Source organism: Oryctolagus cuniculus, chromosome 7 (assembly GCF_964237555.1).
Source record: "Oryctolagus cuniculus chromosome 7, mOryCun1.1, whole genome shotgun sequence".
Classification (NCBI taxonomy): domain Eukaryota; kingdom Metazoa; phylum Chordata; class Mammalia; order Lagomorpha; family Leporidae; genus Oryctolagus; species Oryctolagus cuniculus.
Genome location: NC_091438.1, coordinates 61,152,128 through 61,179,861, shown reverse-complemented (window position 1 = coordinate 61,179,861; position 27,734 = coordinate 61,152,128). Strand labels below are relative to the sequence as shown.

The 27,734-nt window shown below is 63.0% G+C and overlaps 1 protein-coding gene across 4 annotated transcripts; it reads left to right on the top strand.

Moving 5' to 3' along the window:
- Nucleotides 1-577: 577 nt before the first annotated feature.
- On the top strand, nucleotides 578-24,657 carry CELSR2 (cadherin EGF LAG seven-pass G-type receptor 2). Of its 4 annotated transcripts, none has more exons than XM_051856185.2 (34): nucleotides 578-4,459; nucleotides 8,620-9,267; nucleotides 11,032-11,254; nucleotides 11,623-11,738; nucleotides 11,909-11,997; nucleotides 12,295-12,452; nucleotides 12,812-12,975; nucleotides 13,158-13,283; nucleotides 13,625-13,791; nucleotides 14,080-14,367; nucleotides 14,455-14,629; nucleotides 14,857-14,998; nucleotides 15,160-15,280; nucleotides 15,699-15,882; nucleotides 16,043-16,144; nucleotides 16,765-16,859; nucleotides 17,065-17,274; nucleotides 17,799-17,982; nucleotides 18,083-18,211; nucleotides 18,299-18,479; nucleotides 18,567-18,734; nucleotides 18,816-18,942; nucleotides 19,027-19,227; nucleotides 19,495-19,669; nucleotides 19,860-19,972; nucleotides 20,130-20,209; nucleotides 20,300-20,426; nucleotides 20,521-20,643; nucleotides 21,152-21,279; nucleotides 21,518-21,606; nucleotides 21,710-21,901; nucleotides 22,045-22,215; nucleotides 22,352-22,586; nucleotides 23,323-24,657. In XM_051856185.2, exons 1-34 carry the CDS (start codon nucleotides 1,138-1,140, stop codon nucleotides 23,327-23,329), a joined length of 8,760 nt encoding a protein of 2,919 aa, XP_051712145.1. In that variant the 5' UTR covers nucleotides 578-1,137; the 3' UTR covers nucleotides 23,330-24,657. The 4 variants fall into 4 exon arrangements, with proteins under 4 accessions (XP_051712145.1, XP_051712144.1, XP_051712143.1 ...); XM_051856184.2 differs by having other exon boundaries at nucleotides 23,089-24,657; XM_051856183.2 differs by having other exon boundaries at nucleotides 23,086-24,657.
- Nucleotides 24,658-27,734: the final 3,077 nt, after the last annotated feature.

Here is a 27,734-nt window from a genome sequence, read left to right as displayed (position 1 = left end):
TTACCTGCCCCTGAAAATGCCCCTGCAGGGTCCAAGAGGAGGCTGGGGCCATTGTGTCCAGCTGGGCCCCAGCGGACATCCTGGTCGCATCACAACCTTGCCAGGTGTGCCCCCCACAACTCCCAAGGACCTCATCAGGGTGGCTCCGGGGTCTGCAGGGAGGAGGGGCAGCAGGTCCTTGTAGCTCAGTCTGACCCCAGAGCATAGGAAGGGACAGCAGGGAGGACTCTTGTGGGGGTGGGTGTGTGTGTGTGACTGGGCTTCAGCAACAGTGACAGCCCTTCAGAAATGTTTAGAAGGCCTGTCAGCATACTTAGGGCACTACCACCAAGACTGCGCTTTCCTGTTTGGCCTCGGTGGTTCACACCTCTCCAGGATGAGGCAGGGAGGCAGCACCAGCCCCGGGGCAGACCTGTGGGTCCTGGGCTGGCTGGTGGTGGGTCCAGCTGGCGGGAATCCCGGAGCATCTGCGCGGAAGAGGGCGCTGGGTGGGGCCCACCTCCCCGGCGCGGCGGGTGTCGCCGCTTTAAGGCGGCGGCGGCGCGAGCAGGTCTATGGTAATGAGCCGCTGCTGCCGCCGCCGCGCTGCAGAGCTCGCCCGCCCGCCGGGAAGGCGAGGGGACGCGGGGCTGGGCCCGGGGCCGCGGCGACCGGCAGCAGCCGCGGCGGCGACGTGGGGCCCGAGCAGGCGGCGGGGACCGTCGGTGACCCTTGGGCCGGGTCGGGGTCCAGACGCGCAGCTCCGCGGGAGCAGGTGGGCGACCTCACGCGAGCGGAGGGAACACCCCAGGGCTCGGGAACCGGGAGGCCGGCAAGGGCCAGGGCGCTTCGGATCCGGCGGGCGCAGGTGGCGAGTGCCCGGAGCGCAGGTGGCGGCTCGGCGCCAGCCCGCGGTGGTCGGGGTGACGCGGGAGCGAGCTCCGCTCTGTGAGCGGTGGGAGCCGGGCCCGCGCCAGGGGTGGGTCGGGGGGCGCAGTGCGGGGGCCCCGCCGAGCCATCTAGGCGCAGGCCCTGCGGGGCGCACGGGTGGCCCCGGGCACCGGCGCCTCGGCCCGGGCATGAGGCGCGGCGGGGCCGGCAAGAGCCGGAGGAGGAGCCGCCGCGGTTGTTGACCCGGCGGGCCGGGAACAGGGAGAGATGCGGAGCCAGGCCGCCTGCGTCTCCCTCTCCACGCCGCTGCCGCCGCCGCTGCTATTGCTGTTGCTGCTATTGCTGCTGCTGCTGCCATCGCCACTACTGGGAGACCAAGTGGGACCCTGTCGTTCCCTGGGACCCGGGGGCCGCGGCTCGTCGGGGGCCTGTGCCCCGGTGGGCTGGCTCTGTCCAGCCTCAGCCTCGAACCTATGGCTCTACACCAGCCGCTGCAGGGATGCGGGAACCGAGCTGATTGGCCACCTGGTGCCCCACCACGATGGCCTGAGGGTCTGGTGTCCGGAATCCGGGGCCCATATTCCTCTGCCCCCAGCCCCTGAAGGTTGCCCCTGGAGCTGCCGCCTCCTGGGCATCGGGGGCCACCTTTCCCCTCAGGGCAGGCTCACCCTGCCCCAGGAGCACCCTTGCTTAAAGGCCCCACGGCTGAGATGCCTGTCCTGCAAGCTGGCACAGGCCCCCGGGCTCAGGACAGGACAGGGGCCACTGGAAGGATCCCTGGGTGGGCGTCGGAAGAGGAATGTGAATACGGCCCCCCAGTTCCAGCCCCCCAGCTACCAGGCCACCGTGCCCGAGAACCAGCCCGCAGGGACCTCTGTTGCCTCCCTGCGGGCCATCGACCCCGACGAGGGTGACGCCGGGCGGCTCGAGTACACCATGGACGCCCTCTTCGATAGTCGCTCCAACCATTACTTCTCCCTGGACCCAATCACTGGAGCTGTTACCACGGCCGAGGAGCTGGATCGCGAGACCAAGAGCACGCACGTGTTCAGGGTCACGGCGCAGGATCATGGCGTGCCCCGGCGAAGTGCCCTGGCCACGCTCACCATCCTGGTCACCGACACCAACGATCACGATCCTGTTTTCGAGCAGCAGGAATACAAGGAGAGCCTCAGGGAGAACCTGGAGGTTGGCTACGAGGTGCTCACTGTCCGAGCCACAGACGGGGACGCCCCTGCCAATGCCAACATCCTCTACCGCCTGCTGGAGGGGCCTGGGGGCAGCCCCTCGGAAGTCTTCGAGATTGACCCTCGCTCTGGGGTGATACGGACCCGTGGCCCTGTGGATCGGGAAGAGGTGGAATCCTACCAGCTGACTGTGGAAGCCAGTGACCAGGGTCGGGACCCTGGTCCGCGGAGCGCCACAGCCGCTGTCTTCCTGTCGGTGGAAGATGACAATGACAACGCTCCCCAGTTCAGTGAGAAGCGCTATGTGGTCCAGGTGCGGGAGGATGTGACCCCAGGGGCCCCGGTACTCAGGGTCACGGCCTCAGATCGCGACAAGGGCAGCAACGCCCTGGTGCACTACAGCATCATGAGTGGCAATGCTAGGGGACAGTTTTATCTGGACGCCCAGACTGGGGCCCTGGACGTGGTGAGCCCTCTTGACTACGAGACAACCAAGGAGTATACGCTCCGGGTGCGGGCACAGGATGGTGGCCGCCCCCCACTCTCCAACGTCTCCGGCCTGGTGACCGTGCAAGTCCTGGATATCAATGACAATGCCCCCATCTTTGTCAGCACCCCCTTCCAGGCTACCGTCCTGGAGAGCGTCCCCTTAGGCTACCTGGTTCTCCACGTGCAAGCTATCGACGCAGATGCTGGTGACAACGCCCGCCTGGAATATCGTCTTGCCGGGGTAGGGCACGACTTCCCGTTCACCATCAACAACGGCACAGGCTGGATCTCTGTGGCTGCTGAGCTGGACCGAGAGGAAGTTGATTTCTACAGCTTTGGCGTGGAGGCCCGAGACCACGGCACCCCAGCACTCACTGCCTCAGCCAGTGTCAGTGTCACCATCCTGGATGTCAATGACAACAACCCAACCTTTACCCAACCGGAGTACACAGTGCGGCTCAATGAAGATGCCGCCGTGGGCACCAGCGTGGTGACAGTGTCGGCCGTGGACCGTGACGCCCACAGTGTCATCACCTACCAGATCACCAGCGGCAACACCCGCAACCGCTTCTCCATCACCAGCCAGAGTGGTGGCGGGCTGGTATCCCTCGCCTTGCCCCTGGACTACAAGCTGGAGCGGCAGTACGTGCTGGCCGTCACTGCCTCCGATGGCACACGGCAGGACACCGCACAGATCGTGGTGAACGTCACCGATGCCAACACCCATCGCCCTGTCTTTCAGAGCTCCCACTACACGGTGAATGTTAACGAAGACCGGCCAGCCGGCACCACGGTGGTGTTGATCAGTGCCACGGACGAGGACACGGGCGAGAATGCCCGCATCACCTACTTCATGGAGGACAGCATCCCCCAGTTTCGCATCGATGCCGACACTGGCGCGGTCACCACTCAGGCTGAGCTGGACTACGAAGACCAGGTATCTTACACCCTGGCCATCACTGCTCGGGACAACGGCATCCCCCAGAAGTCTGACACCACCTACCTGGAGATCCTGGTAAATGACGTGAATGACAATGCGCCCCAGTTCCTGCGGGACTCCTACCAGGGCAGCGTCTATGAGGACGTGCCCCCCTTCACCAGCGTCCTGCAGATCTCAGCCACTGATCGAGACTCGGGCCTTAATGGCCGGGTCTTCTACACCTTCCAAGGAGGCAACGATGGAGATGGGGACTTTATCGTAGAGTCCACCTCAGGCATCGTGCGAACGCTGCGGAGGCTGGACCGGGAGAACGTGGCCCAGTACGTCTTGCGGGCATATGCGGTGGACAAGGGGATGCCCCCAGCCCGCACGCCCGTCGAAGTGACAGTTGCCGTGTTGGATGTGAACGATAACCCACCTGTCTTTGAGCAGGATGAGTTTGATGTATTCGTGGAAGAGAACAGCCCCATTGGGCTGGCGGTGGCCCGGGTCACAGCCACCGACCCTGACGAAGGCACCAACGCCCAAATCATGTATCAGATCGTGGAGGGCAACATCCCTGAGGTCTTCCAGCTGGACATCTTCTCTGGGGAGCTGACCGCCCTGGTGGACTTGGACTACGAGGACCGGCCCGAGTACATCCTGGTCATCCAGGCCACATCGGCTCCCCTGGTGAGCCGGGCCACCGTCCACGTCCGCCTCCTGGACCGCAATGACAACCCCCCGGTGCTGGGCAACTTTGAGATCCTTTTCAACAACTACGTCACCAACCGCTCGAGCAGCTTTCCTGGGGGTGCCATTGGCCGGGTGCCTGCCCACGACCCCGACATCTCAGACAGCCTGACCTACAGCTTTGAGCGGGGAAATGAACTCAGCCTGGTCTTGCTCAACGCCTCCACGGGGGAGCTGAGGCTGAGCCGGGCTCTGGACAACAACCGGCCCCTGGAGGCCATCATGAGCGTGCTGGTGTCAGGTAAGGAAGGGTCCCCGTGGTGGTACTGGGGTGGAGACGGCCCCCCGGGGTGGGTGGTGGGGAGGGCCCCGGCAGCCCTCTGGAGGTAGGGAGCCCCACCCAAGGGGGAACAGCTGAGAACCACCTGCCTTCCTGATGCCCCACACAGAGAACCAGCTTGGGAGGAAGCCCCAGGAATCCTAGCGGCTGGTGCAGGCCCCGCCTGCTGCCCCAGGCTGGCCGGGCTGCCGCGGTTGGCTGCCCCCTGCCTACCGGCCTGTGACGTGATGGGGGAAGTGCTCTGAGGCTGCCCTGGCTCTGGCTGCCAAGAGTTGTGAAAAAAGGCGCGTGGAAGACTGGGGTGGGGGGGTGGGGGCAGGAGAGCCACAAGAGGGGAGGGGATAGGGCAGGCTGGCCCCTCAGCACCCCTTCACGCCTCATCAGGATAGTCCTGTGATCTCATCCAGCCTCGGGCAGAGCTGAGGGCTGCGGGGGCACAGGGCTGCCGCCAGAGGGGTCAGGACCCTGCAGCCCTCCACTGGCCCCTTCTGCCTCCCGCCTGATTTGCGTGGACTTTGTCTAGCGCATTCTTTTCCCTCCAGGCAGAAAGAGCCTGGCCTGGCTTGCTCTTCAGAGCTCCCGCAGGAAGTGAGGCCAGGGGCTCATTGTCTCTGTCCAAACAGACCCCACTGTCAGAGCCTGGGGTTGGGGTCTGGCTTGGGGGAGGGGCTGCAAGGGAGCCCGGGCCAGCTGAGGCCTCCTGGAGCCCCCACCCCCACCTCTCTGCACTACCCCATGGGCCCTTCTGAGGCTGCCAGGTCTCCTCTGCTACTTGGGACCAGCCCTGGCTCTGAGAATAGTGTGTGGGCACCACAAGATCCAGGGGACTGCTGGGCTTTGAGGACAGAGACCCTGAGGCCCCTGTCCCATGGGGCGGGAACACTGTCCCAGGGGCGTGGGAGCCTGGCCAGGACCCAGGCCGGGGCATTCCTGCTGCTTGGCCAAGCGCTCAGCCTGCAGACTCCCCGGCTGGCCGGGCTGGGGGTTGGTGTCGCATTCTGTCTTCTCTGTCCGTTGTACGGAGTGAGAGGTGGCAGCGAGGAGGGGACCAGACCCAGGTTGACGAGGGCCAACTGGGACCGTCAGGAGGAGTCCACTGTTGATGTCCCGGCTGCAGGCAGCCTGCACAGCCCTCAGGGCGGAGAGGAGAAGAACCTGGGCTCCCCGACTCCCCGGCCAGGGAGACTGAGGGAACTCGCCAGGCAGCGCCAGGCTCCCGTGCCCTCCCCGCTCCTGCTCCTTGCGGGACAGATGCCTCCCTGGCCCACCCCTCAGGTGGCCCCGGGAACCCGGGAGTGTGAGCGTTTGGAGGCTGCGGCCGACGAAGCTGCAGTTTCCCCTCTAGGATGAGGAAGTGGGGGTCAGAGGAGCTGGGGCTCCCATAACCTGCGCCCCCATCTGTGCTGGGACACTTGAGACAGAAGCAGGGGCTGGAAAGGTTGGGCCACTCCCTGGTGTCTTCCGTCCCCAGCCTGCCCCAGGTGAGCGTGGCCAGACTGTGAGAGATGGGGCACGGGGCGCCCCAACCAGCCTCTGGCCTCCTGCAGGGCAGAGCCCCAGACTTCATTCCCCTAGACTGGAGGAGAAGGCTGGGGACAGCACCCACGGCAGCCCAGCCCCACCCTCTCCCCTCAGCCCTGACCCTTGGAGGCAGTCACCACGGCAACCCCAAAGTTCAGGGAGGCTGGGGTGAGGGGGCCGCCCCCCCTGCCCCTTTGTTGTTCTCCTCTTGTTCTTTGTCTTCTCTTTCTTTCCCGCCCCTGCCCCTGGCGGCCTCAGCGTGGCCTCTCCCACTGCCCTCTCCTGGCTCCTGCCTCCTGCGTGTCTCTCTGCTCCCACTCTCCGTGCTGGCTCCCGTCCTCAGCCTTTGTCTTCCCTTCTGGCCTCTGCGTTTTGTGCCTCCTTTTTCTCCCCTGTGGCTGCGGCCGCCCCACGTGGCTCCTGTGGAGCCTGAGCCTGAATCCCCCCCTGCCTCTTCCTTCCTCTGCTGCCACACCCAGGAGCTCCAGGCCCCGACCTGGGCAGCCTGCAGAACACAGCCCCTCCGAGTCCTCCAGCCCCACTGCAGGGGGGCGGGGGGAAGGGAGGCTGCGAGTCTGACTGCCGTCTGGGGACCTAGCACTTTTCCAGGTGTGGCTGGCTGAGCTCTAGGCACAGGTGGTATTTTGGAGCGGTCAGAGCCTGTCCTCTTTTCTATTCAGGAGGACAGTTCAGCCAGTGCACCCCCACCCTTGTTCCTGTCCTGCCTTTGCACCTGAGGGGTGAGCCAGGTCAAGGCAGGGGAGAGGGACAAAGAGGAGGGAGAAACCAATGGCTCGGCTTCTGGGGATGGGGGCCAGTAGCAGAGGGGGCAGGTGGCCACAGATGGCGGGCCAGATGGGAAGCAACAGAGACATGCTGGGAGAGGGGCACAGGCAGGGCCCGGGACATTGTGTGTGTGTGTGTGTGTGTGTGGTGGGGAGGGGGAACGCAGGGAGGAATGCTTGTTCCCAGGCCTAAGGGCTGGCAAGGTTTATGACTGCCCCTCTCCTTCCTAATCAGTTAGGAGCACTCTGTGTGCAGTCTTGGGCTTCTGTCTGCCTGGATGGACTATCTCCTTAAGGAGTCGCTGGGCAGATGTCCTAGGTACGAAAGAGCCCTGTGCCAGTTCTGGACCTGAGTGCAGCGGGTCTGAAAGAGGGAGGAAACTAGAGTCTAAAGTCGTCAGTCAGGGCCAGCTTCTAGAAGCAGGTAAGCCTAGTTTTGGGCAGGTTAGAAGACGCAGAGGACTGTGGGCTGCTGTCAGGGTAGACCAGGTGGGCAGAAACAGCTCACGCAGTAGCTTGGAGACGAGAGCGGAAGGCGCTGAAGTGGGCGATGACAGCAGGCTTGCTGGTGAGAGCAGGTGGACTGTGGCAGTCCCAAGCAATGAGGCTGGGGGGGGGGGGGCAGGTGGGAAGTGGGCCAAGGACAAGGCTGAAAGAGGTGTCTGCCTTCAGCCTGCCCGGCTCGGCGAGTCGCCGGGATAGTCAAGTAGGTCCGACGTGGATGCAGGATCTGTCCCCATTTCCCGCTCCTCCTCCCACCGTGCTCCAGAAATACTGGCTCCTGCCCCATTCCTGCCAGTGTGTCCTTTAAAAAATCTAACTGAGGGCCCGCCTGCTATGTTTTCAAAGCCATGTCTTCACCGTGGAGACTGAACAAAAGTCTCATGGACACCGAGGATGTGTAAGGAAGGCGCTGTAGCAGATAAAAGCATCAGTGTCCCTTGTAGCCCAGCCAAGCCAATTCTCCCTCTGTTCGGCCCCTACCTTTCATTTCTGAGCTAAATAAAACCCATTCCCGTCTGGATGTGTGCTCAGGTGTATTGGTATTTCTGGACATAGGGTGTGTGGGTGGCATGAGACACCAGCAAGTGTGTGTTAGTTCTCAGCTGTTGATCATTGAGTGTGTCGCCTGGGGGCATGGCAGGTGTTTGGGTGTAATGCAGCGAGCCCAGTGGGTGATGAGCAGCTAGAGGCCTCAGGATCAGAGGATAGATCAGCCGAGTGGGGCTCTGGAGTCTCTGCTTGTGGTTCCCCCACCCCCATCCACCCTGTTGTGCAGCTACTAGTTAAGGTGGCTCAGCTGGATTTCTCGGGGAGGCACCCTCCCAACCCCCCCCCACATACACACACTAGAGAGAGTTGGGCAGGAAGAATGCTTTGTGTGGGGCGTTGCCATGGGGATAGCCCGCCTGCGCCCAAGCAGCCTGGGGCTTACTGGGAGGGGGACTGGGTGGCCCACTGACCCAGTTCAGCTCCCACTGCTATGCAGGGTAAGGGTTGTGGTCGTGGTCGTGTTCTATAAAGAGGCTGAGGTGGTCGGGGGATGATTGGGGGAGGGGGTCTCTCAGGGTCCCTGGAGAGAAGACAGCAAAATAGGGGTATAAGGAAAAGCCCCATGACCCGGCAGGGGCAGGCGCGCAAAGACTCCACGAGGGACGGTTTGGGGAGAGCGTGGGGCTCGGTTTCTGAAAATCTCACCCGCTAAGCACCACTGAGGGCCGGTCCCTCACAGGCAGTGGGCCAGTCGGCTGGGCTTCAGGGGGCTTGGCACCCTGGCCACCCCTGGAGGCCCTGACCCGCGTCGCCTCCCCGCAGACGGCGTGCACAGCGTGACGGCGCAGTGCGCGCTGCGCGTCACCATCATCACGGACGAGATGCTCACGCACAGCATCACGCTGCGCCTGGAGGACATGTCGCCCGAGCGCTTCCTGTCACCGCTGCTGGGCCTCTTCATCCAGGCCGTGGCGGCCACGCTGGCCACGCCCCCGGACCACGTGGTGATCTTCAACGTGCAGCGGGACACGGACGCACCCGGAGGCCGCATCCTGAATGTGAGCCTGTCGGTGGGCCAGCCGCCGGGCCCCGCGGGCGGGCCGCCCTTCCTGCCCTCGGAGGACCTGCAGGAGCGCCTGTACCTCAACCGCAGCCTGCTGACGGCCATCTCGGCGCAGCGTGTGCTGCCCTTCGACGACAACATCTGCCTGCGCGAGCCCTGCGAGAACTACATGCGCTGCGTGTCGGTGCTGCGCTTCGACTCCTCGGCGCCTTTCATCGCCTCGTCCTCCGTGCTCTTCCGGCCCATCCACCCCGTCGGGGGCCTGCGCTGCCGCTGCCCGCCGGGCTTCACGGGCGACTACTGCGAAACCGAGGTGGACCTGTGCTACTCGCGGCCCTGCGGCCCGCACGGGCGCTGCCGCAGCCGCGAGGGCGGCTACACCTGCCTCTGCCGCGATGGCTACACTGGTGAGCCGAGGGGAGGGACCCGCGGGGCACGGCCCTGAAGGGCGGGGAGCTGTGGTGCCTGCACAGCGGAAGGGGCTGCCACCACGGCCCTTTCCCAAGTAAGGGTCAGTGACCCCAGGAGTGTCCAGGCCCCGCTTGGCTCTTTGGCCACAGCTTCTAAGTGGAAGGCCAAGGGAGGAGCGCCGCGCACGCGCTGAGCACCCGGTGGCGTTGTGTTTAGGGCCAGTCCGCTTGGGTTTGATTCCCGGCTCTGCCACTGGCAGCTGTGTGACCTTGGGCAAGCGACTTAAACCTCTCTGGGCCTTGGTAATTTAAAGTGGAGATAATGAACCTACTTAGATCAGAAGGTGCTTGGGAGAATTGATTTAATTAACCTGCTGCCTGGAAAGAGCTGGGCTAGCGTTGGCTTTGATGTAAGGGAGCGGCAGAGACGGTCCGAGTTGCTCTGGGTCTCCTCTCAGCTTGGTTAGAGGTGCGGCTAGGCCTGGAACCTCCAGGAGGACTGCAGCAAGCGCCCCCTCCCCAGGCACTGAGGGGAGGGTACAGATTGCTGGGGCAACTGGAGAGGTCTGGGCTCAAAGACAACAGCGTCTCCTGGAGGTCATTACACCTGGTGGCCACGGGCCGAAAGGCTCCAGCCTTGTCCAGGTGTTGATACAAGGGGGTCCTGGCTAAGAAGCCTCTGGAGCCCCTCCCTGGGGTGCTCAGTGCCTCTGCTCTGTGCACCTGGCCACTCCCTGCAGCCTGCCTCGCTTCCCCGTGGCCCCCCCTTTCCGGGACGCCTTGGGCCTCACTCCCTGTCCCCTGGAGCTGTGCCCACTGGCTCTGCCAGCAGCCCTAGTCAGGACCCACGGCCTTCCCTGCTACATCTTCCTGCCCAGAACTTGCCAGACTTGACTCCTCTCTGCTGCTGCTGGGGGTGGAGGGGAGGGAAGGGGTGGGCCTGGGGGAGGGGAGGGAGCCTTTGTCCAGGAGGATGGGGAGGGGGGCTTGGAGTAGGCGAACAACAGTTTCCATGGAAACAAGAGCCAGTCACCAGGCACAGGAGCTGAGAACCTATCTCTAGAATCTGGGAATGGGGAGGGAGAGAAAGGGGTGGATTTTTCCCATCTGATGCTGCTGGAATTTTTAGCTCCTCTGTTGAATCCTGACCTGCTCCCAGGGCTCGGTTCCCCACTCTCTCAGCATCTCCCACGTGCTCAGAGGTGCTCAGCCAGACCTCAGGACTCAGGGTCCTTGCCCGCCTCATTCCCAAGGGGTCGTCTGCATCCCTCCCCACTCCCACACAGCTCCAACAAATCCAGTAGAAGGCTGGTCCCATCCCCAGGGAGGGAAACTGATCTCAGTGCATGACAGGGAGGGGGCTGGACAGCCCCCATGCCATCATGCAGGCCCTCTACCTGTGTGTTCACTACCACAGGGGTCAGTAGCTTGCTGGGTAGTGTGACACGAAGGCAACTAGGATCTGGGGGCTTCACAGTCTTGGGCCCCAGCAGGGGTAGGGAAGGGACAGGGAGCTCTCAGGAGAGCTGTGATGAGAACAGCACAGAGGGCTGAACAGAGCCCGCAGGAGGGCCTGGGGTTTCCCAGATCTCCAAGGAAGTGGGCACCGGGAGGAGGTGAGGATGCTCGAGAGAGTTCCGGAGTATTTGTGGGGGTCATGGAAGGCCATGGGAGACATTCCTCGCTGGGGGGTTGGGGGGAGTTCTGGTGTCCCCCCCCCCCCCGTGTGTGGCACTCGACCTTATCTTTTCTCTCGCCCAGGTGAGCACTGTGAAGTGAGTGCCCGCTCAGGCCGCTGCACCCCGGGTGTCTGCAAGAATGGGGGCACCTGCGTCAACCTGCTGGTGGGCGGCTTCAAGTGCGACTGCCCGTCTGGAGACTTCGAGAAGCCCTACTGCCACGTGACCACACGCAGCTTCCCTGCGCGCTCCTTCATCACCTTTCGTGGCCTGCGCCAGCGCTTCCACTTCACCCTGGCCCTCTCGTGAGTGATGGGGCGCATGGGGGATGAGGGGGTGTGGTGTGGGCAGGTCTGGGGCAACTCCTATCCTGTGGGCAGAGTGAGAGGTCAGGCAGCGACAGTGCCCGAGCAGGTTTGTTGGCAGGGCCAGGCCTGCGCTCGGAGCTCGGTGCCTGTGTGCTTGGCCTGCAGACTGCTCCTCCCACCAGGGTCTGTCCCTTGCCCTTCCTCCACCTGCCCCCCTCCCTGGTGGGGAGCCAGCATGCCAGCATTCTGGTTTGGGACCATCTTCCACATCAGAGCCCCACAGCCCCCAGTTGGGTCTTCTGGAGGGTCCTGGTGTATCCAGGGGGATTCGCCATTCCCTGCTCCTGTCCCCAACCCCTGCTCAGGTTCGCCACGAAGGAGCGTGACGGGCTACTGCTGTACAACGGGCGCTTCAACGAGAAGCACGACTTTGTGGCCCTGGAGGTGATCCAGGAGCAGGTCCAGCTCACCTTCTCTGCAGGTGATCTCCATGTCCCATGTCCTCGCCCCTCTCGTAGAGGTCCCGTGTCTCGGCCCCTGGTGTCACGCACTCCCCAGCCAAATCTGGGCCCAGCCTCGACCCTGAGCATCCTCACTCCCACCATTCCCAGCCCTCATCTGGGCTCCCAGCTCACCTGGCCCTTTTCCCAGGTGAGTCAACCACCACGGTGTCCCCGTTCGTGCCTGGCGGGGTCAGTGATGGCCAGTGGCACACGGTGCAGCTCAAGTACTACAATAAGGTACGTGTGGGAGGGGGACGGGGCCTTGGAGGGCTGTGCTCTTGGCCCAGGTGCTCACCCAAACCTTGGTGGCACTGCTTTGGGCAGGAAAGGGCATCGCGGTTCTGGCTGGGATGGGGGCTGGCACGCACCACCTTGTTGGGGCATTCCCACCCCACTAGGCCGTGGTTAGTGCCCCTGGAGTGAGCACCCGGGTGTGTCGATGCCCGTGAATGAGAACGGTGTCCTGATGCCTGGCTCAGGAACCTGCTTGGCTCCTTGCCTACTGCTTCCCTTCTCTGCCCTTTCTGTCCACAGCCACTGCTGGGCCAGACAGGGCTCCCGCAGGGCCCATCTGAGCAGAAGGTGGCCGTGGTGACTGTGGATGGCTGTGACACCGGCGTGGCCCTGCGCTTTGGAGCTGTCCTTGGCAACTACTCCTGTGCTGCCCAGGGCACCCAGAGTGGCAGCAAGAAGTGAGCAGGGGAAAGCTCCCTGGGGTGGGGTGAGGTGCGATGCAGGCTCAGACGGGGATGGAAGGTCAAGAAGCAAGCACTGGAGGGAGAGGGGGGCTAAGAAGTGGGATCCAAGCCAAATTCCACCCCCTCCCTACCCTGTCCACACACTCTTGGCCCCTGCTCACCCCGCGGGTGTCACATCGAGATTGGGGCATTAGAACCAGGTCTTGTGGGACAGTGTGAGGAGGGGTGGCACGAGCCAAGAGGGTGGCTCCTGTTCCGGGGGCACTGCTCTGTGGCTCTCTCTGGCCTGGGGACAGGGCAGAGTGGGCTGGGTGCTGCTACCCCTCCCTCATGCCGCCATCTCCCTCCGGCAGGTCTCTGGACCTGACGGGGCCCCTGCTGCTCGGCGGGGTGCCTGACCTGCCCGAGAGCTTCCCCATTCGGATGCGGCACTTCGTGGGCTGCATGAGGAACCTGCAGGTGGACAGCCGACATGTGGACATGGCCGACTTCATTGCCAACAACGGCACTGTGCCTGGTAGGGAGGCCTCGGGAGGGAGAGGCAAGGCCAGGAGCCCAGCCCAGGCAGGAAGTCCGGCACCTGGATGGAGGCACCAGGCAGTAGGATCGGGGTGGGCAGGATGGTCCCTCTGGTAGCTGCCACAGGGGTGCATGAAAGGCCCCAGCCTGAGTCACTGAACCCCTCTCTGTCCATTCTAGGCTGCCCTGCTAAGAAGAATGTGTGTGACAGCAACACGTGCCACAACGGGGGCACCTGCGTGAACCAGTGGGACGCGTTCAGCTGCGAGTGCCCGCTTGGCTTTGGGGGCAAGAGCTGTGCCCAGGGTAGGAGGGTAGAGGCCTGGGTGCCGTGAGCAGTCTGGGAACACTGGCGGGGCAGGGCAGGCACTGGGCAGGGCTCCGGGAGCCCGGCTGTGGGTGGGAGAGCGTGTCTGGACAGAGCCCTGAGAGGGTAGCACAGCAGACAAAGGGCCCAGTCAGAGGCAGGCCCGGGCACAGCGTGGGGCGGGCCCAGGGCAGGGACATGCTCTGGAGGGTGGAGCCAACGGGGAGTGGGCACTAGGACAGCCAGTGCTATCTCCCGTGGAGCTGCCAGAGCCGAACATCTTGGCCCCGGGGGCACTGTGCTGCTCCACCTTGCAGTCTCCCTCCATCTGTCCCCCCAGAAATGGCCAATCCGCAGCGCTTCCTGGGCAACAGCCTGGTGGCCTGGCATGGCCTCTCACTGCCCATCTCCCAGCCCTGGCATCTCAGCCTCATGTTCCGCACTCGCCAGGCCAACGGTGTCCTGCTGCAGGCCGTCACCAGGGGGCGCAGCACCATCACCCTACAGGTATGCAGTGAGCCAAGGCCGGGCAGACAGGCCTTGGCCTCGAGAGGGTTTTGGTGGCCTCCGTAGGCTGGACAGGGATGGTCATTTCTAGGGGAATGAAGTCAGCTGGTTGGGTTTGCTGGGTCAGTGCTGCCATCTGTTGGGCGTGAGGGAAATAAATGCCCTTTTCTCTATGGCTAGAGCAGAGCAGCAGTGGTTTTAGCCGTCTGGAATGATGGGGAAAAGGGGGCAAGAAGAAGGGCCCATGAACGTGGGCTGCTGACCCCGCTTTCTTCCCTCCTGCACCAGCTGAGAGAGGGCCACGTGGTGCTGAGCGTGGAGGGCACAGGGCTCCAGGCGTCATCTCTCCGGCTGGAGCCGGGCCGGGCCAATGACGGAGACTGGCACCATGCACAGCTGGCACTGGGAGCCAGCGGGGGCCCCGGCCACGCCATCCTGTCCTTTGACTACGGACAGCAGAGGGCAGAAGGCAACCTGGGCCCCCGGCTGCATGGGCTGCACCTGAGCAACATTACGGTTGGGGGCGTGCCTGGGCCGGCTGGCGGAGTAGCCCGTGGCTTCCGGGGCTGTTTGCAGGTGAGCCCCTTGACCTGCCCCATCAACATCTCCCTCCACCCGGAAGCCCTGCTCCACTGACGGCCAGTGCTGCCCTGTCCCTCCTAGGGCGTGCGAGTCAGTGAAACCGCCGAGGGAGTCAGCAGTTTGGATCCCGGCCGTGGAGAGAGTGTCAACGTGGAGGCAGGCTGTAGCCTGCCAGACCCCTGTGACTCGAACCCCTGTCCTGCCAACAGCTACTGCAGTAATGACTGGGACAGCTATTCCTGCAGCTGTGACCCTGGTATGCTTGCAACCCAGGGACATGGAGGGCAGGGCAGGTTAGCAGGTGCCCGGACTCTAACTCTGGCGCTGCTGTGTGACCCGAGCCAGTCACGTGGCCCCTCTGAGCCTTAGTCTCCTACTGTGCAGCCCCAGCCAGCCAGCTGCTGTGATGCCCAGAGCCGGAGGATGAGGATGAAGGTGCCAGAGGAGAGTGGGGCTTGACTCTCTGTGTCCTTGTGGTCCCAGGTTACTATGGTGACAACTGCACTAATGTATGTGAGCTGAATCCATGTGAGCACCAGTCTGTGTGCACCCGCAAGCTCAGTGCTCCCCACGGCTACACCTGCGAGTGTCCCCCAAATTACCTTGGGCCCTACTGTGAGACCAGGTAAGCTGACCAGGGCATGTGGCAATAGGCCCCGAGTGGCTGCTGCCTGTTTCTACTGTGTCCCTAAGAGCCCTGAGAGCCTGGCTGAGCTGCAGCCATGTGGCTCCACCCAAGCAGGAGTGGCAGAGGGAGCTCACGCCTGCCTGGGCCCCTCTCTGCAGGATTGACCAGCCTTGCCCCCGTGGCTGGTGGGGACATCCCACGTGCGGCCCATGCAACTGTGATGTCAGCAAAGGCTTTGACCCAGACTGCAACAAGACAAGCGGCGAGTGCCACTGCAAGGTGACCGCCCCCACCGAGCCTCCAGGAAGTGGTGTGACCGCCTCAGCCCCCATTCTGCAGCCCCTGGGCCCTGAAGGGGAGGCCGTCGATGGGCTTTCCTGCAGAGAGCTGAGGCCTGTGTGCCTGTGCCCTGGCAGGAAGGGCAAGCGGCTGTGTGTCCCCATGCCTGGGGTGTGAGGGGGACCCGGAGCTGGTAGTTAAGCAGTGAGCCCTGGGCCAGCTGTGCTGGTTGGCAGCCTGTTCTGCTTGCTTGGCTCCAGCCCAAATCACTACTGGCTGGTATGTGCTTTGACACCCCCTCTGAGGGGGGCCGAGGTCTGGGAGCCTCTGCAGAGGGGCCTCAGCTGGAAGGGTCCTTGAGCGTGTGGGGAGAGAGCGTGAATCAGTGACGCCCTGCCTCCCCCTCCCTGCCTCTCAGGAGAACCACTACCGGCCCCCTGGCAGCTCCACCTGCCTGCTGTGTGACTGCTATCCCACGGGCTCTCTGTCCCGAGTCTGCGACCCTGAGGAAGGCCAGTGTCCGTGCAAGCCAGGCGTCATTGGGCGCCAGTGTGACCGCTGTGACAACCCTTTCGCCGAGGTCACCACCAACGGCTGTGAAGGTGGGGCTACCAGGATGGGTGGGCGACCTCCCCGGGTGGGAGGGGAGGAGGAGGGTGCTGGCCACAGGCCTGAGGATGCTGAGGGAAGGCCGGGGGTCCTGGGTCGAGCTGCAGAGGGACAGCTGCTCCTGGCTGACTGAGTGTTCCTTCTGCTCCGCAGTGAATTATGACAGCTGCCCCCGGGCGATCGAGGCTGGGATCTGGTGGCCCCGCACCCGCTTTGGCCTACCTGCTGCTGCCCCCTGCCCCAAAGGCTCCTTTGGTAGGTGCTAGAGGCCCAGGCTGTGGTTTTGAGGACTTGGCCTGTGCCATCAGTGCAGTGAGGGCAAGAAGCCCTGGCTGCAGGGCCCGGGGTCCTGGAGACTCTGTTTCCCGTCGTCCTTGGCTCACTGTTGCCCAGGGGAACTTTTAACAAAAAATGCTGAAAATGGACTGAACAATAACGCTGAAAAGCCTGCACTGTGCTGAGCAGAGGGCCAGGTGCTAGAGAGTCGTTGATGACTCACACACGGTTCTCTTCTCTGCTCACCACCCAGGGCTGGAGCTAACACTGCCAGAAAGACACACACTCTGGCGCTGGTCCTCCAACTGGCGATGAGTGGAATTCCTGGAGAGTGGCAAGGAGCCCGGGGTGGTGGCTGGAGAGGGCAGTGAGGTCCGGGGGCTCCAACTCCCGCAGCCCTTGTTTGCACAGGTGTTGCAGAGATGCTGGGCTCTCGTGTTCTGCACTCCTGTTGTCCTGTCTTCACCCGGGCTGCAGGGGCCGGGGCCCGTGGCTCCCATCTCCTGTCCCAGGTGCTGGTGCCCAGCACAGCGCTCAGCCAGGTCTCGTGGGCTTCTGGGAGTTTCCTTGAGGCTAGCCCTCCTGTTTCCTTCCCCCAGGGACCGCTGTGCGCCACTGTGACGAGCACCGGGGGTGGCTCCCCCCAAACCTCTTCAACTGCACCTCAGTCACCTTCTCAGAGCTGAAGGGCTTGGTAAGTGAGCACCTGCTCCTCCTCCTCCCTCTCCCTTGTCTTCCTTGCCCCATCTTTGAAAAAGGGGGCTCTAGAATTCCAGCCCCTAGGTTCCTGGGGTGCCCACCCAGAGGGGCCACCTTTCCCCTTCCTAGGCCTCTGTCCCCTACATTTTCTTTTCCCACCGTCCTGCGTTGACCCCTGCCTCTCGGCCCCTGCCGTCTAGGCGGAGCGGCTGCAGCGGAACGAGTCCGGCCTGGACTCGGGGCGCTCCCAGCGGCTGGCCCTGCTCCTGCGCAACGCCACGCAGCACACAGCTGGCTACTTTGGCAGCGACGTCAAGGTGGCCTACCAGCTGGCCACCCGGCTGCTGGCCCATGAGAGTGCCCAGAGAGGCTTTGGGCTGTCAGCCACGCAGGACGTGCACTTCACCGAGGTGGGGTTTGGAAGAGGCGGAGCTGGCTGGTGGGGTGGGGGTCACAGTGATCAAGCCCGCTCCTGCAAGCTGGGGGCAGGGTGGGGACGGTGGGGACCCTCCCCTCTGTCTCTGGGGAGCTCACCCCTGCCACAAGGCCTCCATGAGGTGCCTCGAGCCCCCTACAAGGTGCCTCGAGCCCCGTGGTAATCAGGGCACCGCTTCCCATCCCTTTTCACAAGGGGCCCACAGAAAATGCCGTTAGTATCAGGAAGTAGCGTGACCTGGCAGAGGCCAGGGGCTGGGGGAAGCAGGATGCCAGGGCATCTGTGTGGGTCCAGGGGCTGGGGCCCTGGGTTTAGAGGCAGAGCATTTGGCCACTGGGGTGGGCAGTGTGATCCAGAGGGCTTCCTGGAGGAGGTGGTGGTATGTGCCGAGAGCAGGGCATGGAGGGTGGGGAGCAGGGCTAGTCCAGGCAGAGTCGGGCCAGCTGGTGTGGTCTGCCAGCACATGACGCCATGCCCCATACCCACGCCCACCGCCAGAACCTGCTGCGGGTGGGCAGCGCCCTCCTGGATGCAGCCAACAAGCGGCACTGGGAGCTGATCCAGCAGACGGAGGGTGGCACGGCCTGGCTCCTGCAGCACTACGAGGCCTATGCCAGCGCCCTGGCCCAGAACATGCGGCACACGTACCTGAGCCCCTTCACCATCATCACGCCCAACATCGGTGAGGCGGGGCCCCGGGCTGGGGAGGTTTGTGGAGTAGGCATGCCGGGGACCTGCCCACCTCGGCTGGGGGTCCCACCTGTGGGCCTGCCCCTCCCTAGTCATCTCCGTCGTGCGGCTGGACAAGGGGAACTTCGCGGGGGCCAAGCTGCCCCGCTACGAGGCGCTGCGTGGGGAGCGGCCCCCGGACCTTGAGACGACGGTCATTCTGCCCGAGTCTGTCTTCAGAGGTTAGTGGGGGCAGTGGGCGGGGTCCAGAGCCGGCCCCAGGGCACCAAGAGGGCATTCTGCCTGAGAGGGACCATATTCTCTTCCAGAGGTGCCCCCTGTGGTCAGGCCCGCGGGCCCTGGAGAGGCACAGGAGCCTGAGGAAGTGGCGCGGCGGCAGCGGCGGCACCCGGAGCTGAGCCAGGGCGAGGCCGTGGCCAGCGTCATCATCTACCGCACCCTGGCTGGCCTCCTGCCCCACAACTATGACCCGGACAAGCGCAGCCTGAGGTGAGCAGCCGCGGGGGGAGCGGGGCCGGCAGGGGCTGGGCCGGGGGCATCTGCCGTGGTGACCCAGGTCTGCCCGCCTCCCGTCAGGGTCCCCAAGCGCCCTGTCATCAACACGCCCGTGGTGAGCATCAGCGTGCACGACGACGACGAGCTCCTGCCCCGCTCCCTGGACAAGCCGGTCACCGTGCAGTTCCGCCTGCTGGAGACGGAGGAGCGGACCAAGCCTATCTGTGTCTTCTGGAACCATTCCATCCTGTGAGCCTGGGCTGCCCTCACCCCCAGCTCTGCCCCACCCCCGCCCCGCTGGTCTTGACGCAGCCCCCTGCCGTCCTGCAGAGTGAGCGGCACAGGCGGCTGGTCAGCCCGGGGCTGTGAGGTCGTCTTCCGCAACGAGAGCCACGTCAGCTGCCAGTGCAACCACATGACGAGCTTCGCGGTGCTCATGGACGTGTCCCGGCGCGAGGTAGCCCCCCCACTCTGGGGGCAGCCGCGGGCACTGGGCTGCGTGCCCGGGCCCTGCCCCTCCTCACCCACCATCTGCCTGCAGAATGGGGAGATCCTGCCGCTGAAGACGCTGACCTATGTGGCTCTGGGGGTCACGCTGGCCGCCCTTCTGCTCACCTTCCTCTTCCTCACCATCCTGCGTGCCCTGCGCTCCAACCAGCACGGCATCCGCCGGAACCTGACGGCTGCCCTCGGCCTGGCACACCTGGTCTTCCTCCTGGGAGTCAACCAGGCCGACCTCCCTGTAAGATGCCCTCCTCCCCAGAGACCTCCCCGACCTGCCAGCCCCGCAGGCCCCTGGGAGATGCCTTCCCCAGCCCACACCTCCGCCCTGACAGAGCCTTGCCTGGGATCTGGCCCCTGCTCTCCCCTTCTCCAGCAACACCCTGGAGGTCCCCATCTCTGGCCCAGTCTCTGCTGCTGCAGCCCCCACCCCCACCCTGTCCTCCCGCCTGCCTGACCGAGCACAGGCCCTGTGTGCTGGTCGCTGACGGGCATGGCCTGGCCTCAGTTTGCTTGCACAGTCATTGCCATCCTGCTGCACTTCCTGTACCTCTGCACCTTCTCCTGGGCTCTGCTGGAGGCCTTACATCTCTACCGGGCGCTCACCGAGGTGCGCGACGTCAATGCCGGCCCCATGCGCTTCTACTACATGCTGGGCTGGGGCGTGCCCGCCTTCATCACAGGTACCCCACAGCCCAGGCCAACTTCTTCATCTGCGTCCGTCAGACTTAACCCGGCCCTGAGCCCCATGGTGGGGGGCGGGAGAGCAGCCCACAGACAGAACTCTGCCCCCTGCTCTGCCCCGGCCCTTTGACCGCAGTCCTGCCCCCAGGGCCTGACCACCCGCCCCTGCTGCTGTCTCCCTGCCCCCAGGTCTAGCCGTGGGCTTGGATCCTGAGGGCTACGGGAACCCCGACTTCTGCTGGCTCTCTATCTACGATACGCTCATCTGGAGTTTTGCTGGCCCTGTGGCCTTCGCTGTCTCGGTAGGTGCTGGATATGGGTTGGAGTGACCAGGCCGAGTGTGTCCTCGGGATCTGCGCTGGGAGGCGCTCAGGCTGCGGGGCCTTATGGGGTGGGGCAGAAGCTCTCTGCCGCCCCTCCCCTGCAGTGATCCCACTCACGCCTCTCTCCCCTGCCTAGATGAGTGTCTTCTTGTACATCCTGGCCGCCAGGGCTTCCTGTGCTGCCCAGCGGCAGGGTTTCGAGAAGAAAGGCCCTATGTAAGTGGGGTGCGGGTTCCGGGGCAGCAGGCGGGCGGGCCCCAGCACGGGAGGCCTCCGGGTCTGGCTCACAGCCTGCCCCGCCCCCAGCTCGGGCCTGCAGCCCTCCTTCGCCGTCCTGCTGCTGCTGAGTGCCGCCTGGCTGCTGGCACTGCTGTCCGTCAACAGTGACACCCTCCTCTTCCACTACCTCTTTGCTGCCTGCAATTGCCTCCAGGTAGCTGGCCAGCCCGCGGGGCGGGGAAGGAAGCCACGGTGCTGGGGTGCCTGGAAATGCTCCCCCACCAACTGTTGATGCCTCCACCTGCCAGGGCCCCTTCATCTTCCTCTCCTACGTGGTGCTCAGCAAGGAGGTCCGGAAAGCACTCCGATTTGCCTGCAGCCGCAAGCCCAGCCCTGACCCTGCTCTGACCACCAAGTCCACCCTGACCTCGGTGAGGGGAGCCTGAGGGGCTGGGCGGGAAGTTGGGGAGGAGGAGGCCAGAGGCCCAGGGAGCCAGTGCTCTGTACTGTGGGGCTGCTTTCATTCTTCCATCTCCATGTCTCCGTGGAAGAAGGGAGGTGCGAGCAGGTGGCGGATGTGGCTCATGGGATTCCGACGTGGGGAGACGGGGTGGAGATGGGCAGTCAGGTGATGAGTATCCTGCATCTGGGAGCCCCTTAGGAATTTGAGCAAATTTTCTGTCTCCCAGGATGCTCTGAGAGCATCCCCGTTAGCACGTTTTACCAGTAGACTGCACCCATCACAGCCGGGTAGTGTCACCACCTCAGGGAGTGCTGGTACAGCTGTGGCCAGGCCCCAACACAGGGCAGCAGAGACTCGAGGCCACCCTCTCTCAGACCTGGGCCTGTGGGAGGTGGGCTCTGGGGCAAGATCCCCGCACCCTCCACCTGCCACCTGGGGCCAGTCTCCGCTGACGGAGCTCTCTGTGCCCCACCCAGTCCTACAACTGCCCCAGCCCTTACACAGACGGGCGGCTGTACCAGCCCTACGGAGACTCGGCCGGCTCCCTGCACAGCGCCAGCCGCTCAGGCAAGAGTCAGCCCAGCTACATCCCCTTCTTGCTGAGGTGAGCCCTGGAGGTGGGAGGGCTGAGCAGGGAAGGGGAGGACTGTGCAGGCTGGGCCCAGGCCACCTGCCTTTTGGGAACTGACTAGCACACCTTGCAGTGGACATGGGTGACAGCTTGTATCAGCAGCAGCCAGGGACACGAGGCGCAGTCTTGGAATCGATCACAGGGGAGAGGAGAGAAGGGGGTGCTGGGCGGTGGGCCAAGCAAGGTCTCCAGCACGGCCCTGTTTCCTTAGGGAGGAGTCTACGCTGAACCCTGGCCAAGGGCCTCCTGGCCTGGGGGACCCAGGCGGCCTCTTCCTGGAAGGTCAAGGCCAGCAGCATGGTGAGGATGGAAGGCCCTGGTACCTGGTGGGCAGGCGGCCTGGCTTTTGCCGTGGGTGGGCGGAGGCTGGTGAGCCGGCTGTGATGTCTTCCCAACCTCTCAGATCCTGACACAGACTCCGACAGTGACCTGTCCCTGGAAGATGACCAGAGTGGCTCCTATGCCTCTACCCACTCTTCAGACAGTGAGGAGGAGGAAGAGGAGGAGGAGGAGGCTGCCTTCCCCGGAGAGCAGGGCTGGGACAGCCTGCTGGGACCAGGAGCCGAGAGGCTGCCCCTACACAGTACCCCCAAGGGTGGGCCAGCACCAGGGCTGTGGCTTTTGGGATAGCAGTGGCGGGCGGGGGGAGGGCCTGGGGTTCTTGGGAAGCAAGGCTGGGGTGGTGAATCTCCACTGTCTGTCTTCTGTGGGTTTCATGGCACTTCCTTTCCCTGCCAGATGGGGGCCCAGGGGCTGGGAAGGCCCCCTGGCCAGGAGACTTTGGGACCACAGCCAAGGAGAGTGGTGGCTCCGGGGCCCCTGAGGAGCGGCCACGGGAGAATGGAGATGCCCTGGCTCGGGAGGCGTCCCTGGGCCCCCTTCCAGGGCCTTCTGCCCAGCCTCACAAGGGTGAGTGTGGCACCCCCGCCGCCACGCTGCCCTGGCCCACAACCTCACACCTCACGTTATCCTCGGGTTCCCGGGGCTCCCGGGCCGGGCCGCTGCTTCCCCCTGCACCTCGTGATGCCTGCCCTGTGGCCCACAGGCATCCTCAAGAAGAAGTGTCTGCCCACCATCAGCGAGAAGAGCAGCCTCCTGCGGCTGCCCCTGGAGCAGGGCACAGGCTCTTCCCGGGGCTCCTCGGCCAGCGAGGGCAGCCGGGCTGGGCCGCCCCCGCGCCCACCGCCCCGGCAGAGCCTCCAGGAGCAGCTGAACGGGGTCATGCCCATCGCCATGAGCATCAAGGCAGGCACCGTGGATGAGGACTCGTCAGGCTCCGAGTGAGTGGGGGTGGGGTGGGGGGGACAGGGCGCCATCTGGCAGAGGCCCTGGCTGGGCCTGGGCCCCGAGCTGCCTCCAGGCCTCTCCAGCTCCCCTGGTTGGCAGTCAGAGGACAAAGGGCCTGAGTGTGGGCCAGCTCCCTTACCGTGAAGTGCCACAAACCTTGGAGCCCCGTGGGGTGGGCCGCCCCATCCTGGGCGCTGCACCGCAGTGTAGCACAGGGCAGCGTGAGCGGGGTGGGGAGCTGGGCGTGCTTCTCTGTTTCCTTCTTCTGGTGAAAGCTGCTCACTGTCTCCTGGGCTCCAGCTAACCCTCTGTCTGCCTTTTCTGCCACTTTGCTTTCCTGCCTCTCCAGATTTCTCTTCTTTAACTTCCTGCATTAACCCTGGGCCGGTGGTGGTTCTTCCGCGATGAGGCTCCCTTCCCTTCCCCAGCTGCGCTCATGCCCACTCCTGTCTTGTGCTTTACCCTGCCCCTGCTCCCCACGCCTGCCCGCAGCAGCGACGAAACGTCCATCTGAGGAGCCTGGGCCTTGCCGGCCGTCAGTGCCAACTCCCCCCCACCGGCCCCCTCACTGCACTTTGGACTCCTGGGGCCAACATCTCCAAGACAGAGTTTTTCAGAAAAGAGGAAAAAAAAAGAATTAAAAAAAAAAAAAGGATCTCCACTCTTCATGACTTCAGGGATTAATTTTTTTTATACGCTGGAAACTGACTCCCCTTTCCCTTCCCAAAGAGGATAGGACCTCCCAGGATGCGCCCCAGCCTCTCCTCAGTTTCCCATCTGCCGTGCCTCTGGGAGGAGAGTGACTCTTGGGGGCTTGCCCCCTCACTTGCCATCACCAAAAGGAAAGGACAAAGCCACATGCGCCCAGGGCTCAAACCCTGCCGGCGGCTCCCGGGCGGGCCTCAGTGTGGCGAGGGGTCACTCAGCCTGTGCTACCTCTCCCAGGAACTGAAAAGGCCCTATCCGGCGAGGGGGCAGAAGGACTCAATGCCCCCGGACCCCCAAATGCTGCATGAACACATTCGGAGAGAAGTCTGCGCCCCCAGCCAGGGGCCGGGCCACCCCAGCCCCTCTGCTGGCTGCGGGCTGCAGCCCAGGTGTTTGCTCAGTTTGCTGACCCAAAAGTGCTTCATTCTCCCTGCCCGCCCTGGCCCTGGCCCGGCCGGGGAAGGCCAGTCACGTGTTAAGTTGCGCTTCTTTGCTTCTTTGCTGTCGCCTAGGTGGGGCTGGGAGGAAGAGTAAGCACAGTGGGGCCTGGGGGTGGGGGGCTCAGTTGCCCAGGGCGGGCTTCAAGCACAGATTTCAGGTGTGGGTTCCGGTGTCCACTCCCGCTCTCCCCACATCCCACCGAGGCCACTTGGTCTGACTTGCTGTGGCCTCTGAGACAGGTTCGACTTTTAACCCCTTCTTGGAATTGGCTCTCTTCTTCAAAGGACCAGGTCCTGTCCCTCTTTCTCCCCTGTGCCACCCCAGCTCCCTGCGGAGAGAGAGTTAATATATATTTTTATTTATTTGCTTTTTGTGCTGGGATGGGTTCATGTCCAGTCCCAGGGGGTGTGGTATGGCCATCGCAGGTCGGGTGTGTCCCCAGCAGCCCTGGCTCGGGGGCCCAGAGCCCTGTCCTCGCTCCAGACTGTGTCCCCACCTCTCCTCCTCCTCTTCCTCCTCCTCCTCTTCATTTTGCCAACTCTGTTCATTTGAGTCTCCCTGTACTCTGAGCATGTACTCCAGACTTGTCCCTGGCTTTCCCTCTGGAGCAGGTGGCTAGCAAAGAGGCCAGGGGTGGAAGGGAACGTCCCTGGTGCTCATCTGTAAGGCTGGCTTCCAGCTTCCTGTGGTGGAGCGCCCCCTGCCCTCTCCCCTCAGCAATTCCTGCAAGGGGTTAAGAATGGAACTTGTTATTACTACTGATGACTTGACTTAAAAAGATACAAAGATGCTGGATGCTAACTTGATACTAACCATCAGATCCTACAGTTTGATTGTTACTGTAAATAGAGTTTTGTTGTTGTTGGCTTTTTTTCATCCCCCATACTACTGAATAAACTAGTTCTGTGCGGGTGGCGTGCTGTCATCATGTGCGTCTGTGTGGCACCCTGTCCTCCCAGAGCCTGGGGGCTGGGGGGAGGGCAGGCCTTCTCTGGAAAACCCCAGGAGGCCCCACAAGGAGGTCAGGGGGACTGAGACACCCGCTGGATGGTAAGTGGCCCCTCCGCAGATGTCCCCGACCATGCTCTCCAAATAGCCGCTTCAACAGAGCCCACGTCCTGGGCGTGTCCAGGGAAAAGGAGGCAGGTGGGCAGGGCAGGAGGAAGCGCCCAGCAGACAGGTTTCCAGCCCAGCCGCTGTGGCTGAGTCCTGGACAGGGACACGTTTTCTGGGGTGAATTCAGGAGACAGGGAGGGCTGAGTTGACAGGCTGCGGGGACCTGAAGGGCACTCGGTGCCTAGAGCCTTCTAACTCCGCTGTTCTGGGCCGTTTTAATTTTTTCCCTCCACTGGAAAACAAAGCAACTACTCATTCTGTAGTCAAGTATGTCCATCGTTAATTCTCGTCTTTAGTTCGGTGTTTGTCACAGTTCCACCCAACACACCAGAGAGGGAGTTCCCGGGGAGGCTGGAATGCTGGAACCCTGGAACCCGCCCGAGTGACTCAGTCTCTCTCAGCCTTAGTTTCTCTGCCTGCACAATGAGGGCGATGATAACAGCGGCTGCCTAATTGAGCTTTTATGAGAATTAAATGAGTTAACACTTGTAAAGTGCTTAGTGCAGTTCCCAGTAAGAGGCCAATAAACACTGGCGCTCTCGTTGCTACTGCATGTGGTGGCAGGAGCACATAGAGAAAACGGAAAGCGCGGCCAGAAGGCAAGGAGGCCGGCAGGTCGCTGAGCCCCCAAGTGCAGCCACGACCTGGCCGGGGAGGGCACCGCCTACCGACTGCTGCCTAAGCGGCTTTGGGGCGGGAGGGGCTGGGAAGGGGCACAAAACTGCAGACTGCGAGGAAGAGCGAAGAGTACAGCATGCCTTGCCCTCGCCAGCCGCCAGGTGGCGAGAGCGCATGCCTCTGCTGCGGCTTCGCCGTTCACGACCCGCCCGCTGGCTCAGACCCAGCCCACCAGCTCGTGCCACCTGCCGGCCATGCCTAGGTGGTTACCTAGGTTTGCTGACCTTCCATGCTTCGGTCAGAGCCAGAAGTCCACAACGGGCCCTGCTTACTGAAGCTGAGAAACACACCTGAGGTTTTGGTTTTTTTTGTTTTTGGCCTCATGCTACATTTCTCCAGAGCCAGACACTGTGTTTTGCCTCCCACCGCCACATCCATGCTTGGAATCCCCCAGGTACGTGCAGTTGCTGCAAGAGGCTCAGGCAGAAGTGGAGGGCTGGGCAGCTGTCACCGCGATGCAGGGGAATGCGTTCAATGAACCTTGAGATCAGCAATAGAAACAGAAAGGGGAAAGCGCCAGGGGCAAAGTGAGGCCGGCCAATGGGGCTAGGGGGTCTGCGGGCCCCTTCAGACATAGGTAGAACTTCCTTTATAAGCAAGCTATCAGCTGTGGCTGGAAAGCATGTCTCTAGGCCAACCGGCATCTCCCTCACTAACAGTTCCTTGTGCTTGCATGTGTGACCCTGCAGCCTTGAATCACACCTTTGGGTGGGGGCAAGCTTTCACTCAGAGCTGGCAGGGGAGGGGCTGAGCACCTGGGGAGAGTCGGACCTGCTCCAGGAGACCCTGGCTATCCTGTGTGACCTTGCGGTTTTAAATAATTCCTTCAAGTTAGTTGCAATCTTCCACCCAGAGCTAGCAGAGGAGGGAGCTGAGCCCCTAAGGAGACGGACTGTCTCCAGGAGACCCTGCTATCTCCTTGAGCCCCAAGCCAATCAACATACGTATGTGAAACCCCTGTCCAATGGGCATCCCCAGTAGGATGACCCAATGAACAGACGGCAATGCCTTAAAAACCCAGACACTCCCTCAATGCCGGTGTCCCACTCGGGCACTCCGCCTGCTCTCCTCTCGGACCAGACGCTTTCTCTGTCACTTGCCAATCAAAAAAGTTTCTTTTCTAATAAAAGTTTCTGGCCGGCGCCATGGCTCACTAGGTTAATTCTCCGCCTGCGGCGCCGGCACACCGGGTTCTAGTCCCAGTCGGGGCGCCGGATTCTGTCCCGGTTGCCACTCTTCCAGGCCAGCTCTCTGCTGTGGCCAGGGAGTGCAGTGGAGGATGGCCCAAGTCCTTGGGCCCTGCACCCCATGGGAGACCAGGAGAAGCACCTGGCTCCTGCCTTCGGATCAGCACGGTGCACCGGCCACGGAGGCCATTGGAGAGTGAACCAACAGCAAAGGAAGACCTTTCTCTCTGTCTCTCTCTCTCACTGTCCACTCTGCCTGTCAAAAAAAAAAAAAAAAAAAAAAAAAAAGTTTCTACCTCTTTGCAAATTCCCGGCTTTTTATTTCTATACTAAGCTGAGGAAAAGAACCCACCAGACTCACTCCGACAACCACCCTCCCCTCCATGACCAGTAACACCAGGAAGGCACTTCAATGTCTAAGCAGGGTGCTGATGGGGACAGACCATCTGGCATTCCCATTTGCCTGCTGCCTTCCTTAAGTTATGGCCAGGCCTTCAGGGAAGGAAACTCCCTCAAACCTCACCAGGGGGACAAGGTTGATCTAATGTTTAAGATACCTACACAGGGGCTGGCGCTGTGGCCTGGCAGGTAAAGCCGCTGTCTGCAGTGCTGGCATCCCATATAGGCGCCAGTTCTAGTCCTGGCTGCTCCACTTCGTTCCAGCTCTCTGCTATGGCCTGGGAAAACAGTGGAAGATGGTCCAAGTCCTTGGGCCCCTGCAACCACATGGGAGACCCGGAGGTGGCTCTTGGCTCCTGGCTTCAGATTGGCCCAGCTCTGGCTGTTGCGGTCATTTGGGGGGTGAACTGGCAGATGGAAGACCTCTCTCTCTGCCTCTCTGTAACTCTGCCTTTCAAATAAATAAATATATCTTAAACAAAAAAAGGTATCTGCAATTCCCATTGGAGTGCCTGCATTCAGCTCCCAGCTCTCACTGCAGACCACAGCTTCCTGCCAGTGTGGACCCTGGGAGGTAGTATGTGATGGCTCAAGTGGTTGGGTCCTTGCGTG

What these genes read in the sequence shown, in the direction of transcription:
- CELSR2 (XM_008264752.4), top strand. Translation starts at nt 1,138, where the DNA reads ATGCGGAGCCAGGCCGCCTGCGTCTCCCTCTCCACGCCGCTGCCGCCG. An exon ending in CGTGCCCGCCTTCATCACAG is followed by an intron (nt 19,670 to 19,859) that starts GTACCCCACAGC and finishes CCCTGCCCCCAG; the next exon opens with GTCTAGCCGTGGGCTTGGAT. An exon ending in CTGTGGCCTTCGCTGTCTCG is followed by an intron (nt 19,973 to 20,129) that starts GTAGGTGCTGGA and finishes TCCCCTGCCTAG; the next exon opens with ATGAGTGTCTTCTTGTACAT.